The 12,000-nt window shown below is 63.4% G+C and overlaps 1 protein-coding gene across 2 annotated transcripts in view; it reads right to left on the bottom strand.

Annotated features, from left to right (window-relative positions):
* Nucleotides 1-12,000, bottom strand: part of OLFM1 (olfactomedin 1) — a 37,951-nt gene that overhangs the window by 23,169 nt on the left and 2,782 nt on the right. Inside the window, exon 1 of one of the 2 annotated variants that reach the window (XM_040632171.1) lies at nucleotides 1,142-1,342. The exons of the other annotated variant lie outside the window; for it this stretch is intronic. Within the exon in view, the coding sequence (XP_040488105.1) occupies nucleotides 1,142-1,291 (150 nt within the window). The 5' untranslated portion in view covers nucleotides 1,292-1,342. Of the gene's footprint in view, nucleotides 1-1,141; nucleotides 1,343-12,000 lie in introns of those variants that run through there. 2 annotated transcript variants of the gene reach the window in all.

The raw sequence follows: 12,000 nt of genomic DNA, 5'->3' as shown, positions 1-12,000 counted from the left end.
CCCCCCCCCCCCCCCCCCCCCCCCCCCCGCAGCTGCCGAGCACCTTAGGTCACCTCCCCGCTATTTTTAGCCTGGGGGTGGGGAGGAGAATCTATAGGAGCTGTACATCTGTTCATTCATTGCCAACCCCAGGAGCCCAGGACCCAGACGCAGGAGCGCAGTCATTATGAAAAGCACGCTGGCTGTCATCCTAGAAACACCAGGTGCGGTGAACATGCCGAGGGTCCTAGGAGGGGGTCATGTGGAGACCCCCCACCCCCGGAGCGCTGCGCCGGGGCCAGCAAAAACCAGGCAGGAGAGGAGCCTCCTGCCCCCCCCACGCCCCAGAGGGAGCCAGCCTGGGGCCCTTCCTCACATCCTCCTCTGCTCAGGGGAGCTTCCCGCTCAGCTCAGCCTGGCTTGCAGCTCCAGCCACCATCTGAGTCAGCCCTGCCCACAGGCGCCCTGGCCGCTCTCCCCCTCCCCCAAGGCCTTGACAGGGGAGGGAAAAGCCACCTGGGAGGTAGGACAGAGGGGCGATGGGACCGAGAGGGGGCCAGCTCCGCAGCCAGTGCCTCCCAGGGCCCCACCCCGGCCACCGCACCTTCAGGCTCCGGGACCCTGAGGGACCTGGCATGCGTGGGGACCAACAGGGAAAAGAGCCTCAGGGAGTGGGAGCCGCCCGCTCCCGGCCCGCCTGCCGGCCCGGCCCACTCCGGGCAGTCCAGTCAGGTCTGCCTTTCACAAAGTAGGGCGGGCTCAGTCCGAGCCCTGGCTGGACCAGCCCCGACAGGGTGGAGCAGCGGCGTCCCCACCCCTTACTTGCTGAGTGACCTTGGACTAGTCCCCAAGTCCCTTGCCTCAGTTTCCTGACCTTGTCAGTGAGGGACTTACTATTAGTTGAAGGGGACTCCAAGCCTCCAAGTCCCTCAGGCGCCCTGCCCTGCGAGGAAACCCCGCGAAGGAAGGAGGCGGCGCCCCTGGGGGACCAGACGGGCCGCTGGCCCGGCCGGCAGCGCACGGACAGGGTCACCCCCACCTGCTGGGGGAGCCGCCGGGGACCCCTGCCCGCATCCTTGGCCCTGCGCCCTGCTCGGCGCCGCCCAGCCCGGGGTCGGAGGGGGCAGGCGGGAGGGCCCGCGGGGCAGCGGCGGGGACTTACGCCGGTGCTGCGGTCGAGCGTCCCGCCGCTGGCCGCAGAGAGCTTGGTGGTGTTGAGGCCCACCAGCGAGGGCAGCGTCTGGGACATCCAGTTGGTGATCATGGCCATCGTGCTCAGCACAACCCCGATCTTGAGCAGCGGCACCGACATCGCGCCTCGAGTCGCCTCCTGCGCCCGCGCGCGCCGGCGCCGGCTCCGGCTCCGCGCCCCCGGGCAGCCTTCAGGCGGCCGGCACCGCGGCGGGCAGGGGCGCCCGGCCGAGTCCCCGCGCCCCCTCGGCCGCCGCCGCCCGCCCGCCGTAGCCGTCGCCGCCCCGCGCGCCCGGCCATGGCTGCGCCGCGGGGCGCCGAGGGGAGAGTGGCCGCTGCCCGCCGCCCGCCGCCCGGTGTCCGCGGTGCCGCCGCCCCTCCGCGCCCTGCGCCCGCGCCCCGCCGCTGGCTCGGGCTCCGGCTCTGGCTCTGAGCGCCGTGCGGGCTGCGCGCGGGGGCCGCGGCCGGGAGGCGGGGACACGGCCGGGCGGCGGCCGACGCAATCTGCCCAGGAAATGGGTGGATTTTTCCTCTCCGCTCCGGCTCCCCGCCGCCCCCTGGCTGCTGGCAGCGAGGCCTGCAAACCCCAGTCGCCAAGGGGTTGAGATGGGTGTTCAGGAGGAAAGCTGACCACTGCCCCCAAGTCCTAAAATCCACGTGTACCTCGGCGGCCTGACTCTCCAGATGGGCTGCGCGCTGCTACCCTCCCCCGCCCGCCCCGCTGAGTCAGGCCGGGGCACCCCTCTGGTACCACCCCCACCCCATTGCGGGGTCAGCCCTGGCTGCCCCGGACCTACTTGGGGGTGGGTCCACGCTCCCGAGGCCAGCCCTGCTGCCATCTGAAGCCCAGCCGGGAGGGGGTCTCCAGCCCCAGTGCTGGGGGAGAGGGAAAGAGGTGTAAAGGCTCTCTGGGACCCAGGGTGGCCAGGTGCTCTAATACCTCTGGGAAGAAAGGAGTTTCTAGGCAATTGCTGGCACCCACCAGTGTGGGCTCCCGGGTATGGGCGGGAGGGGTCCGTGTATGCAGGAGGGGTGCAGGGCCCAGCTGGCAGGGCAGGAGCTGGGTGCAGGTTTGGGGCTCAGGAATCTGGGCAGGAGCGCAAAAGGTGCCCCGCCCATGAGGAGCATGGCCCTGGGTGGGGCCTTGGGGTCTATGGTTAGGGGGCAAGAGTGGCGGTCCCAAGTCCTGGTGCCCAGGGAGAGGGGCAGGGCAGCCTGGCACAAGTCCCCAGCGCTCTGCAGCATCACGCCAGGCCACGTGCAAGTCTCCTCGGAAGCCCGGCGCGGACTGGGTCGAACACCTTAATGGGGCTTTAGTGTTTGCAGGAGGCTTCTGGAGGATGAAATGCACATGCTCCGGTTGCTCCCATTAAGCTTTCCCAGCCATTCGGGAAGGGAAGAGCTCCCCAGATCACTCACTACACTCTCTTCTGCCTGCGCGAGAAGTCTCCCTTCCAGAATGCGGATTGCAAGGAGCCAGCCTTCCTGGGGCCCACCAGAGAAGGACACTGCCTTCCTGGGGCTTTACTCTGCTCCGTCCCCTTTCAGAAAGGGGACTCGATTACAGCCAGGATGGTCCTGGCCTGAGGGTTGGGTGTGAGACCACGCTGAAGGGTTTCCTGATTGGTTTCCCTGATGAAGGTGAGGGAGTGCAGGTGGCCCGTTCCAACTGTTGGGGAAGGGCGCCATCTCCCAGTACGTGCTGGTACTGCAGGCTCCGCTGAGCACCAGCGGAGTCCAGGCCACACCAGGTCACACGCAGGGGCACGGGCACAGGCACAGGCGGGGGCAGGTGGGGGGGAATAGGATGCTGGAGGCAGCATTCACGGGACTACCGATGCTCTGGCTCCTTCCTCTGCCGGCACATGAGAAACAGATGCGGGGCCCAAATCACTCACGCTCAAATCCCACTGCAGACAGTGGCCACTTAATTGGTGGGAAGAATTTCAAATTGAACCCAACGCAATCTACAAGACTCTGGGGCCCTCCATCCAGAAGCCACAGGTACTAGCTTATTACCTACTAGTGCAAGATGGGGGATACAGTGTGCTGCAGACCAACCCCAGGACAAGGCCCAGACACAGGGGACAGCGTGCCCTACAGCCCTGGACAGAAGCAGCCCCAACGCGGGAGCAAATTCCCGGCATTGCAACCAAGTACGTGCCATGGCCAGAGAGGGGCATCGCCGATAAGCCCCTCAGCACTGAGAATGCAGACTCGGGGGTGGACAGCCTGCCCCTGGCTGGGAGACCCCGGCCAGGGCACTGGCCGTCCTGTGCCTCAGTTCCCCCATCTATGAAATGGGTTCGGTAATAATAATCGTCACCCTTCTCTGCGGGGTGCTATGAAGATTGGGCGGTTAGAGCAGGTGCCGGTTGGCACCCAGTACGACCATCCTGCTTTGCACAAGACACAACCTATCAGGAGGCCCCCAGCGGAGCCACCAGGGGTTAAGCGAATGGCAGAGACCTGGGCCACCCCTCGTGAGAGCTGCTGCTGTTGATACAGACGCACACGTGCGGAAGAGGTCTCGCGGGACACGAGAACGGTCCCCACCGAGCATGGCTGCGTTCTGGGGGATGACGCTCGAAGGGGCGGACACAAAGAATTAAACAGCAACAAAATCGCTCCTGATTCTGAAGAACATCTCATTTCACCTGAGGTCCGTAATTCCCGTAAGGGTTTACAGTCGGCGCTCCCAATGCGAAGAGCGCCGGCTCGGCCGGGCTCCTCCACAGAGAAACCGAAGCCCAGGGAGTGGGAGGCGACGGGGCTGGTGCCCATGCGGGGGACCGCTGGGGGCAGGAGGGCCCGAGGACCACTGGGCCGGCCTGGGGCTGGGAAGCCCCCTCCGCAGTCGCGCTGGGGAGCCGGGGGGTGCGGGCACCCCCAGGCATGGCGGAGAGGCCGTCCTGTAAGCCTGCGGCTCTGGGCGACTCCCGCCGGGTTTGCCGAGCGTGGACTGCGCCTCGGGGTTCCTGCAGCTGCCCAGAGCGAAGCTGACCCTGGGAGGAAGGGGAGTTTGAGAGGGACTCGGGGGGAAAGCCTGCTCACCCCCGGCCGACGCCTTTCTGCCCCTCCTCACCAGCTCTCCCGTCCTTGTCGGCTTTATAAAGAAGCGAGCAGAGGCACCGTTCACATCCTTCCCTCCCATAGTGCGCATATAGACAGAACAGCGGTGTGCGGTGGGTACAGCCCTGCTCCTGACGAACCGGCAGCCTACATCCCTGCCCCCCTGCCCTGCACCTCTGCTGCCCTGCCCTGTACCCCTGCCCCCTGCCTCCCTGGCCTGCACCCCTGCCACCCTGTCTTACTCGCCTGCCCCCTGCCTTGCACCACCGACTCCCTGTCCTGCTCCCTGCCCCCCTGCTCTGTGCTCCTGCCCCTACCCTGTACCCCTGCCGCCCTGTCCTGCATCTCTGTCCCCCTGCCCTACTCCCCTGCCCCCTGCCCTACTCCCCTGCCCCTTGCCATGCACCCCTGACCTCCTACCCTGCCCCCCTGCCGCCCTGCCATGCACCCCTACCGCTGTGCCATGCACCCCTGTCCCCCTGCCCTGCACCCTTGCCGCCCTGTCCTGCACCCCTACCGCCTTGGCATACACCCCTGTCTCCCTGTCCTGCATCCCTGCTCTGACAAACTGGAGGTTGGAGGAAAGTCACTTCCGACTCATCCAATCTCAAACCAAAGTCCTCTTCAGTGACTGGAATCCCTGAGTCAGTAGGAAAGACTACTGCTTTTAATGCATTTGAAAGGGTCATCTGAGAAGCCTTGAGCAAGTGTAATTGGATTTAGAAGGCTACACAGTATTTCCCAAAGCAAACTATGAATTGTTGAAGAATGAGACATTGGATTAAAGATCCTTGGCGTTGGCCAACCCCAGATGTTCCTGGGAGGAACTTCAATCCCAGTTCCCACACAGCTCTCCTTGTGGCGAGGGCTCCCTCGCGTCCACACGTCGGCATAGCTGGGGTGACGTTAACTGAGCAGGTGCTGAGCCCCAGACACGCTCACACTAGGTGCGTGACGGACGTCCCTTAATCGTTGCGGACGCCCATGGGCGATGCTCTCGCTGTGTCAGTTCCAGAAAGACGGCAGGACCTGTCCCAGGTCACCTGGGGAGCCAGCCGTCCCCAGGACCAAGCTCAAACTCATGGTGGGCCTCCGCCTGGCAGAGGTCACGGTGTCTGTGTGCCCCGTGGCTATGATAAAGCACCAGACAGACAGCGTGGAAACAGGCCTTCGTGGCTCACGGGGGCGGAGCCTGGGATTCTGAGAACAAGGCAGTGGCAGGGTTGTGTCCTGGGAGCGCCCGCCTCCTCGCTGCGTCCTCACGGGGCAGACGGCAGACGGGGTGAGTGAAGCCTTGTTACAGGGCACCGGGCCGGTCATGACGGCAGAGCCCCTCCCAAAGTCCTCACCCCCCAATGCCATCACGTTTCGGGGTTAGGATGTCAGCATGTGAATTTGGGGGGGACCAGCCAGGTTTCTGTCCTCCAGCCTTGACCTGGGTGGGCTTTGCACAAATTCACCAGCACATGTGAAAACAAGAACGCCAGCCTCCAGGGCCTGGGGCTTCAGGGCTCTCAGAAAGAGCGCCGACGTGACATGCCTGGGGAAGCACCCTCCTGCCGAAAACCGCGGTCTTCTTCTAGGGGACGGCACATGTGGGGTGTCGGAGGACGACCCCATGAGGGCCCACAACAGCCGCTCTGATCGGAGCGTCTCCGTGCCGCAGACACAACACAGGTCCACTTTGCTCAGGTCTGAGCAAAGGGACATCCCCAAAGAACAAAGTTGGGATGCTCTTTTGCTGTGAAAAAACCACGCACACTTTTCTCAAGCTATCTGCACATAGTTGGGGTGGGGGAGGAAGAGGGAAGACAGACGTGGGGGGGTCCTCACGGAGCCAGTCCGCTCCTTCCAGCCCTTATGTGCCCTTTCCACTCACTCTCCTCTGGGGAAGAACACCCCTGCGGCAGGGAAAGGGTCTGGTCTGGAGCCGTGCACCTTAGGAGCCCACGGGTGACCTGAAGCCCCTCTCCCAGCAGCCACAGAAGACCACCATGGGCAGCCCGATCCAAGCATCCCCTTATTCCGCCTCGCTCAGCCCACGGCCTCTGGGTTTACCCCGGGGTGATTGCTCCTCATACCCATTCGCGAGGGGCGTTTCCTCCTGGCCTCGCCCGTGCACTTGCAGGACCCTCTGTGGTGGAGGGTCTCCCGCCACGGCCGCTGTGGGGCTGGGCCGTGTGGAAAGGCCAGGCGTGCGCTCTGCTGAGGGTGCTCTGCTCTCCGCCCGACCACCGGGAGAGCATGTCCTGAGGAGGGCTCAGAAGACCCAGGCCGGGGCTCCACTGGCTGGCTGCGAGCCTGCCCAGACATGCTTGGTTGCCCCGGGTGCCGCTGCGACGGCAAGTGCGTTAGCCCGGCTGCCGGGAGCTGGCCCGTCCCCAGCCGAAACTGCTCCTAGGTCACTTCCCTCCGCCGTCCGCACAGGCTCAAGGGGGGTGTTGGGACTCATGGTGTCTTCTCCAGTCCCCCGGGGACAGGAACCGCTTCCCGTGGGAGAGTGCTCTGTGACCAACAGCGGAGCCACGACGCCCCCTTCCAGCCCTCAGTCCTGATTCTCTGTCCATCCAGAGAGCTGACTGCCCGTGGCCCCTCCCTGTTGCCCTCCACACCCTCTGCTCCTGCTCCGGAAAGCTCCATGCTGCTTTCATAAATGCTGCCTCAGACTGGCTCACGTCCAGACCGGGAGGCCACGGCTTCACGTTGTTGCCCAGCGGAAATGGGGTCCACTTCTGGGAGTGGCACTTTGAAGAGCCCGGATGAGATGACTTTGTAGAGCCCCGTGGGCTGAGCTCGTGGTTTTCGGGGGTCCTGTAAACGTTACTGTCCATTGAGGGAACTCCCCATAAGTGATTGAGGAGGACAGACTGGTTTCTATTGAATCAGTCAGTGATTCCGACACGAATTCACGGCTCCTGACGTGGATCGGAGGGTGACGTAGTTATAAAAACATCTGAGTCCACCCTGGGGTCCAGCTGCGCTTGCAGGAGGCACCGGGAAGTCAGCGCCCGCTCAGAGCCAGCCGCGGGCGCTGCCAGCCGCTCCTCCTTCCCAGCGCCCACGCTCTGCCCTCAGCAGATTAGGACCCTTTGCCTGCTGGCCCGACTCGGCCTCAGAAAGCCGCCCAGCCAGCTTTAACAGAGGCTGTGTTGTCTCTGGAGAAATGGAGTCCCTCGATGCCATGCCCCAGACACCCTCCCCCCGCTCTCCTGCGTCCACAGGACGAGGCCCGGAGGCTGGGCAGCCCGGGCATTGGGAGCCTTGGTGCGCTGGGCAGGGCAGGGGCTCGGGGACTCATGTCTGAGAGCGGCGGATTGTTTCTGAAAGCCCGCCTCCGTGTCTTCTCCGAGTCCTGCTCTGCTGTCAGATTTAACACCAACCCCCTACGGTCCTGAGTACGCTATTTATAACATTTATAAATACACCTCTGTTCTCTCTTCGACCCTCATACACCCCAAGCATCGCCTGAAGCCCGAGGAAGAGACTTCTCGCCAGAGCCACCCGCGACAGCCATCTCGCACGCTGGAGAAGTCTCCGCCGTGAAGCCTGGGCCTCTCACGCGCTGGCCGACGCTGGGGGATGGGATAAGCACTACTAACGTAGATGGGGCTTCCGCCCACCTCTCCCCAGGCTCTCCTGCTGCCCGCTCTCCCCCCGACCGCCAGAACACCGGACCGTAGATGTCATTACACCCTGCATAACGGGCACACAGTACCAATCCCTGTGGCCGAGATCAGAGCCAGCGGATTGGAAAGCTCGCGTCTTTAAACACTGCCGGAGAGCAAAGAAGGCACCTTCACCCTCCGTCATCTGGCCGTCATCTGGCCGTTGTTGTCCTAAGACTTAACCTGGGCCCAGAGGGAGGGGGAGCCAGCGTTTGCAAGGAGCCGCGAGCAGGGTCTGGTCCCTCTCCCCCCAGTGCTGCGTGAATGATGCCCAGAGCCCCACATGGTGTGACGGACCGTGGGCCTGTCAGCGATTAGCGACGTTAGCTAAGCATGTCTGTGTGCTCTCGCCTGCTCCTTGGACTCAGCCGTCAAGCAGATGCTGGGATGCGTGAAGGGGTGCAGAGCTCCCTCCGTGCACCCTCATTTTATTCCCCAGAGAACTGAGGTGAGGGGCCTGGGTGCACTCTCCCAGACGCCCCCCGGATGGGGACTTGCTCAAGGCCCCCACCCTTCGTGGTAGGAAGAAGACCACAACATGGGCCCCCACCCAAATGCTCCCGGGCGCTCTGGGCTCCCCTTCTAAAAGCTGAGTTTCCAGGTCAGAGCATGGGGCCCGCAGCTGGAGACTCTCCCCGAGCTGCCCTGCAAAGGGCTACAGATCTGCTCGATGGCTCCAGGCACCTCTGTTCTGCCTGCTGCTCGTGACCTTGAGCCTTTCCCTCTACTTTTCATGTTTTCTCTCCATCTTAACAGAAACATGCGCTCGGGGTCTCAGGCGGCAGACAGACCTGGGGGCGCACCAGGGCTCTGTCACTGACGCGCGGGGCTGCGAGGCCAGGTACGGCACCTCGAGGCGCGGCGTCCTCGCTTGGACAGTGAGGATGCTGCATGGGGTCGCTGGGCTTGCTACCTGCGGGTCCAGACGGGCTCCCGGCAGGCAGCGTGATTCAGGGACACTCAGCCAACGGTGACCCTCCTTACTGGTGTCAAGCCTGTGCTTGAGGTGGTCCAGCGCGCTTCTCGTGTGTGCGACGGCCTGAAAAGCGTAGGGACAGTCATCTTCGCTTCCCACCTGCTGCCCCGGTCAGCCGCCCGGACCATCGGGAGCGGCCCCGCCGTGGCGAGGACCCTACGGCTGCCGCTTCCAGAGTGTGGGAAGCATCACGGTGTTCCTGTCAGAGCCAAAAACTGGCTCCCCCCCTACCAGCCTGGCTGGCAGTTGCCATGTATCTAATTCAGTTTAGCTAGTAATTAGTTTCGTATTACTTTACACGGTGACGTTAATACTGATCACAGGGCCTGGTAACTTTAGTAATAAATACAACCCAAGGCAGAAAATTACCTTTCTTTTTACTGGGGAAGGCGGCAGTCAGTGGAACAGAAGCAAAGTGCTCTCAGAGACAAAGCAGCTGCGAGGGGAGGGGGAGGGGTCACAGCGTCATGCCCTCCCGGTGTCACCGCACCTCCCTGCCGCCTGGGACTGGGGAGCGCTCCGCTCCCTGCTGCTCTCCGGTGGACCAGCCCTAAGGCAGAGGAGTAAATGCCGTGCATCGTGAGCTAACTGGTTTAGGGAAGGACCGCAGTGCTCCCGACCCCCAGCCCCACCACCACTCCCACCCCGGTGTCCCGCGCAGATGTGGGGGAGATCAGGGGCCAGAGCAGGTGCACAGGTCAGTGGGGTCATCCGTCCAAGGTTAGTCTCCAACAGGTCACAGAACTGGGCTGTTTTATTTTCATTAAATTTGCTCGAGGGAGCGGGTGTTGTCTTCCCCTGTAGGACGGGCAGAATCTCAGGAGGAGAGAAGAGATTTGGAGTGACGGGTCCCGGCGGGATTCTGAGGGGCTGACCCCACGCCAGCTGCTCGGTGACGCCCGCCCCGTCCATCCACGGCGCCCACGCACACCTCCCCGGGGGAGTCGGGTTTGCACACACCTGGACTGGGGCTCCTGGACCAGCCGTGACAAGCGCGGGGACACTTGGCTCAGTATTCACAGCAGGAAGCCCATCAGGGCGTGCTGTGGGGCGCTGGCGTCCTTAAGAAAGGCAGAGCCTGGCTAGGGACAGGAGCTCGCTTCTCCGTTAGAATAAATCAGCTCCTCCACACACCCTTCCTCCTGTGAGGTCAGCCTCGGTGGGGAGCCCCCTCCACCCCTGCTCACTGCTGGACGCAGGAGCGATCTCAGGACGGCTGGCGCGCACACCACCTTCTCCAAGCTCACCCCTGCTCCGACCCCGGAGCCCTGGGTTCACCCAGTCTCCTGCCTCTTAAACAATCAATTACAGCAGCGCCTCGGGTCTTCCCACAAAGCTTATCAGCCCAGATGCCAGACCGCAGGGCTCGGACACGCTCCACACCGTGAGCCCAGGTCTGACTGCGCTACACCGGACCAGCTGGCGTCCAAGAACAGCACGCGATGGCGTTATCCAGTTCTTGGAAGGTGGACGTTCATGCGTAGAGGCTAAGAGCTTTTCTCAAGGTCACCCCAATGGCGCCTGGTAGGACTAGGGTACAAGTCAGGGCAGCTGAGTCAAGGTCATTGCTATGGAGCCCCCACCCATTTCACAGCTTCCTATGCAGGCAGCTTGCTCTTATCAGTGGACCAAGTGGGCCTGGGGCTCAGGTAGCCCCAGCTGCCCCACCTCCCCCAGGACAGAGGGGTCAGCTCCCCCACACCCACCTCCCCCAGGACAGAGCAGTCAGCTCCCCCATACCCACCTCCCCTAGGACAGAGGAGTCAGCTCCCCCCCACATCCATCTCCCCCAAGACAGAAGGGTCAGCTCCCCCCCATACCCAGCCTCCCCCAGGACAGAGTTGTCAGTTCCCTCCCACACCCACCTCCCCCAGGACAGAGGGGTCAGCTCCCCCCCACACCCGCCTCCCCCAGGACAAAGGGGTCAGTTCCCCCACACCCACCTCCCCAGGACAGAGCAGTCAGCTCCCCCATACCCACCTCCCCTGGGGCAGAGGAGTCAGCTCCCCCCCACATCCACCTCCCCCAGGACAGAGGGGTCAGCGCCCCCCCACACCCACCTCCCCCAGGACAGAGGGGTCAGCTGCCCCCCACACCCGCCTCCCCCAGGACAGAGGGCTCAGCTCCCCCCACACCCGCCTCCCCCTGGAAACTCCTAAGGTGCTTCTCAAGGAGTGTGAAGCACCACCTTTGATTGGAAATCGCAGAACGAGACCGAGTAAGACGTCTTTCTGTCTGAGGACAGAGTTCGTGTGGGCCCGCCAGCCTGGCACGTAGTAGGCCATCCATCACCGGTTGGCGTTTGACTGAGCGGCTCATCACAGGCGGCTGTCGGGAGAACAGATGGCGCAGCCATGTGCTCGCTCCCCCGCCCGTCCGCGGGCCTCCTTCGAGCAGCCCGTATGAAGTGCAGGTACGAGTCACGCGTGTCTGACTTGTTCCCACTTCAACGCCGCTGACCCGGGATCGTCATGGCCCTAGAACCTTGTGTGCAGATCTCTGGAAGGGTCCCCAAAGGGCGGATACGGCCGTGGGAGCGACTTAGAAGGGGTGGGAGAGGAACAGGATGGGCAGTAGAGACAGACCCTCAGGGCTCAGCCTCCAGTGCTCAGCTCTCCCTTGGCTTATTCCAGGTGTTCACAGGCACTCGGAGCTTTGCTCACGACACCGTGCGGTGTGGCTTCCCGGGGTTGAAATCACTTTGGGATCAAGAAAGCAAGACTCTTGAGCGTGGATGTCCCCAAGCAGCTCTCAGATTCACAGCAGCCCAGCCCTGAGCCACAACTGCCCCCAGCTCTCCTCGGCACCTTAGAGGTTACTGCTAAAGGTGGCAGGCCCCAGCCCATCCGAGGTCATCTGGGCAGCACCGGGGAGCAGGGGTCTCTGGAGCTGGTGACCACTCTCTGAACCTTCCTAGACTAGGAACAATCGGAGTGATTTTAGCTGGTTGAGCCTTTGTTCTAAATCCCACCACAATTCGGGACAATAGGCCTCACACAGAGAGTAGCCTACCCTCGGAGGCAGGGCTGGGGAGGGTGGGGCCGTCCCTCCTGGCTGTGCTGAGGGACACAGTCCCCGGAGACTTCCCAGAGCTCTGCTTCAGAAAGAGAAGCCTCC

The sequence above is a fragment of the Ursus maritimus genome, unplaced genomic scaffold (genome assembly GCF_017311325.1).
Source record: "Ursus maritimus isolate PB19 unplaced genomic scaffold, ASM1731132v1 scaffold_17, whole genome shotgun sequence".
In the NCBI taxonomy this organism is placed as follows: Eukaryota; Metazoa; Chordata; class Mammalia; order Carnivora; family Ursidae; genus Ursus; species Ursus maritimus.
Note: the sequence above shows the minus strand (reverse complement) of the source record. Positions and strands in the feature narration are given on the sequence as shown.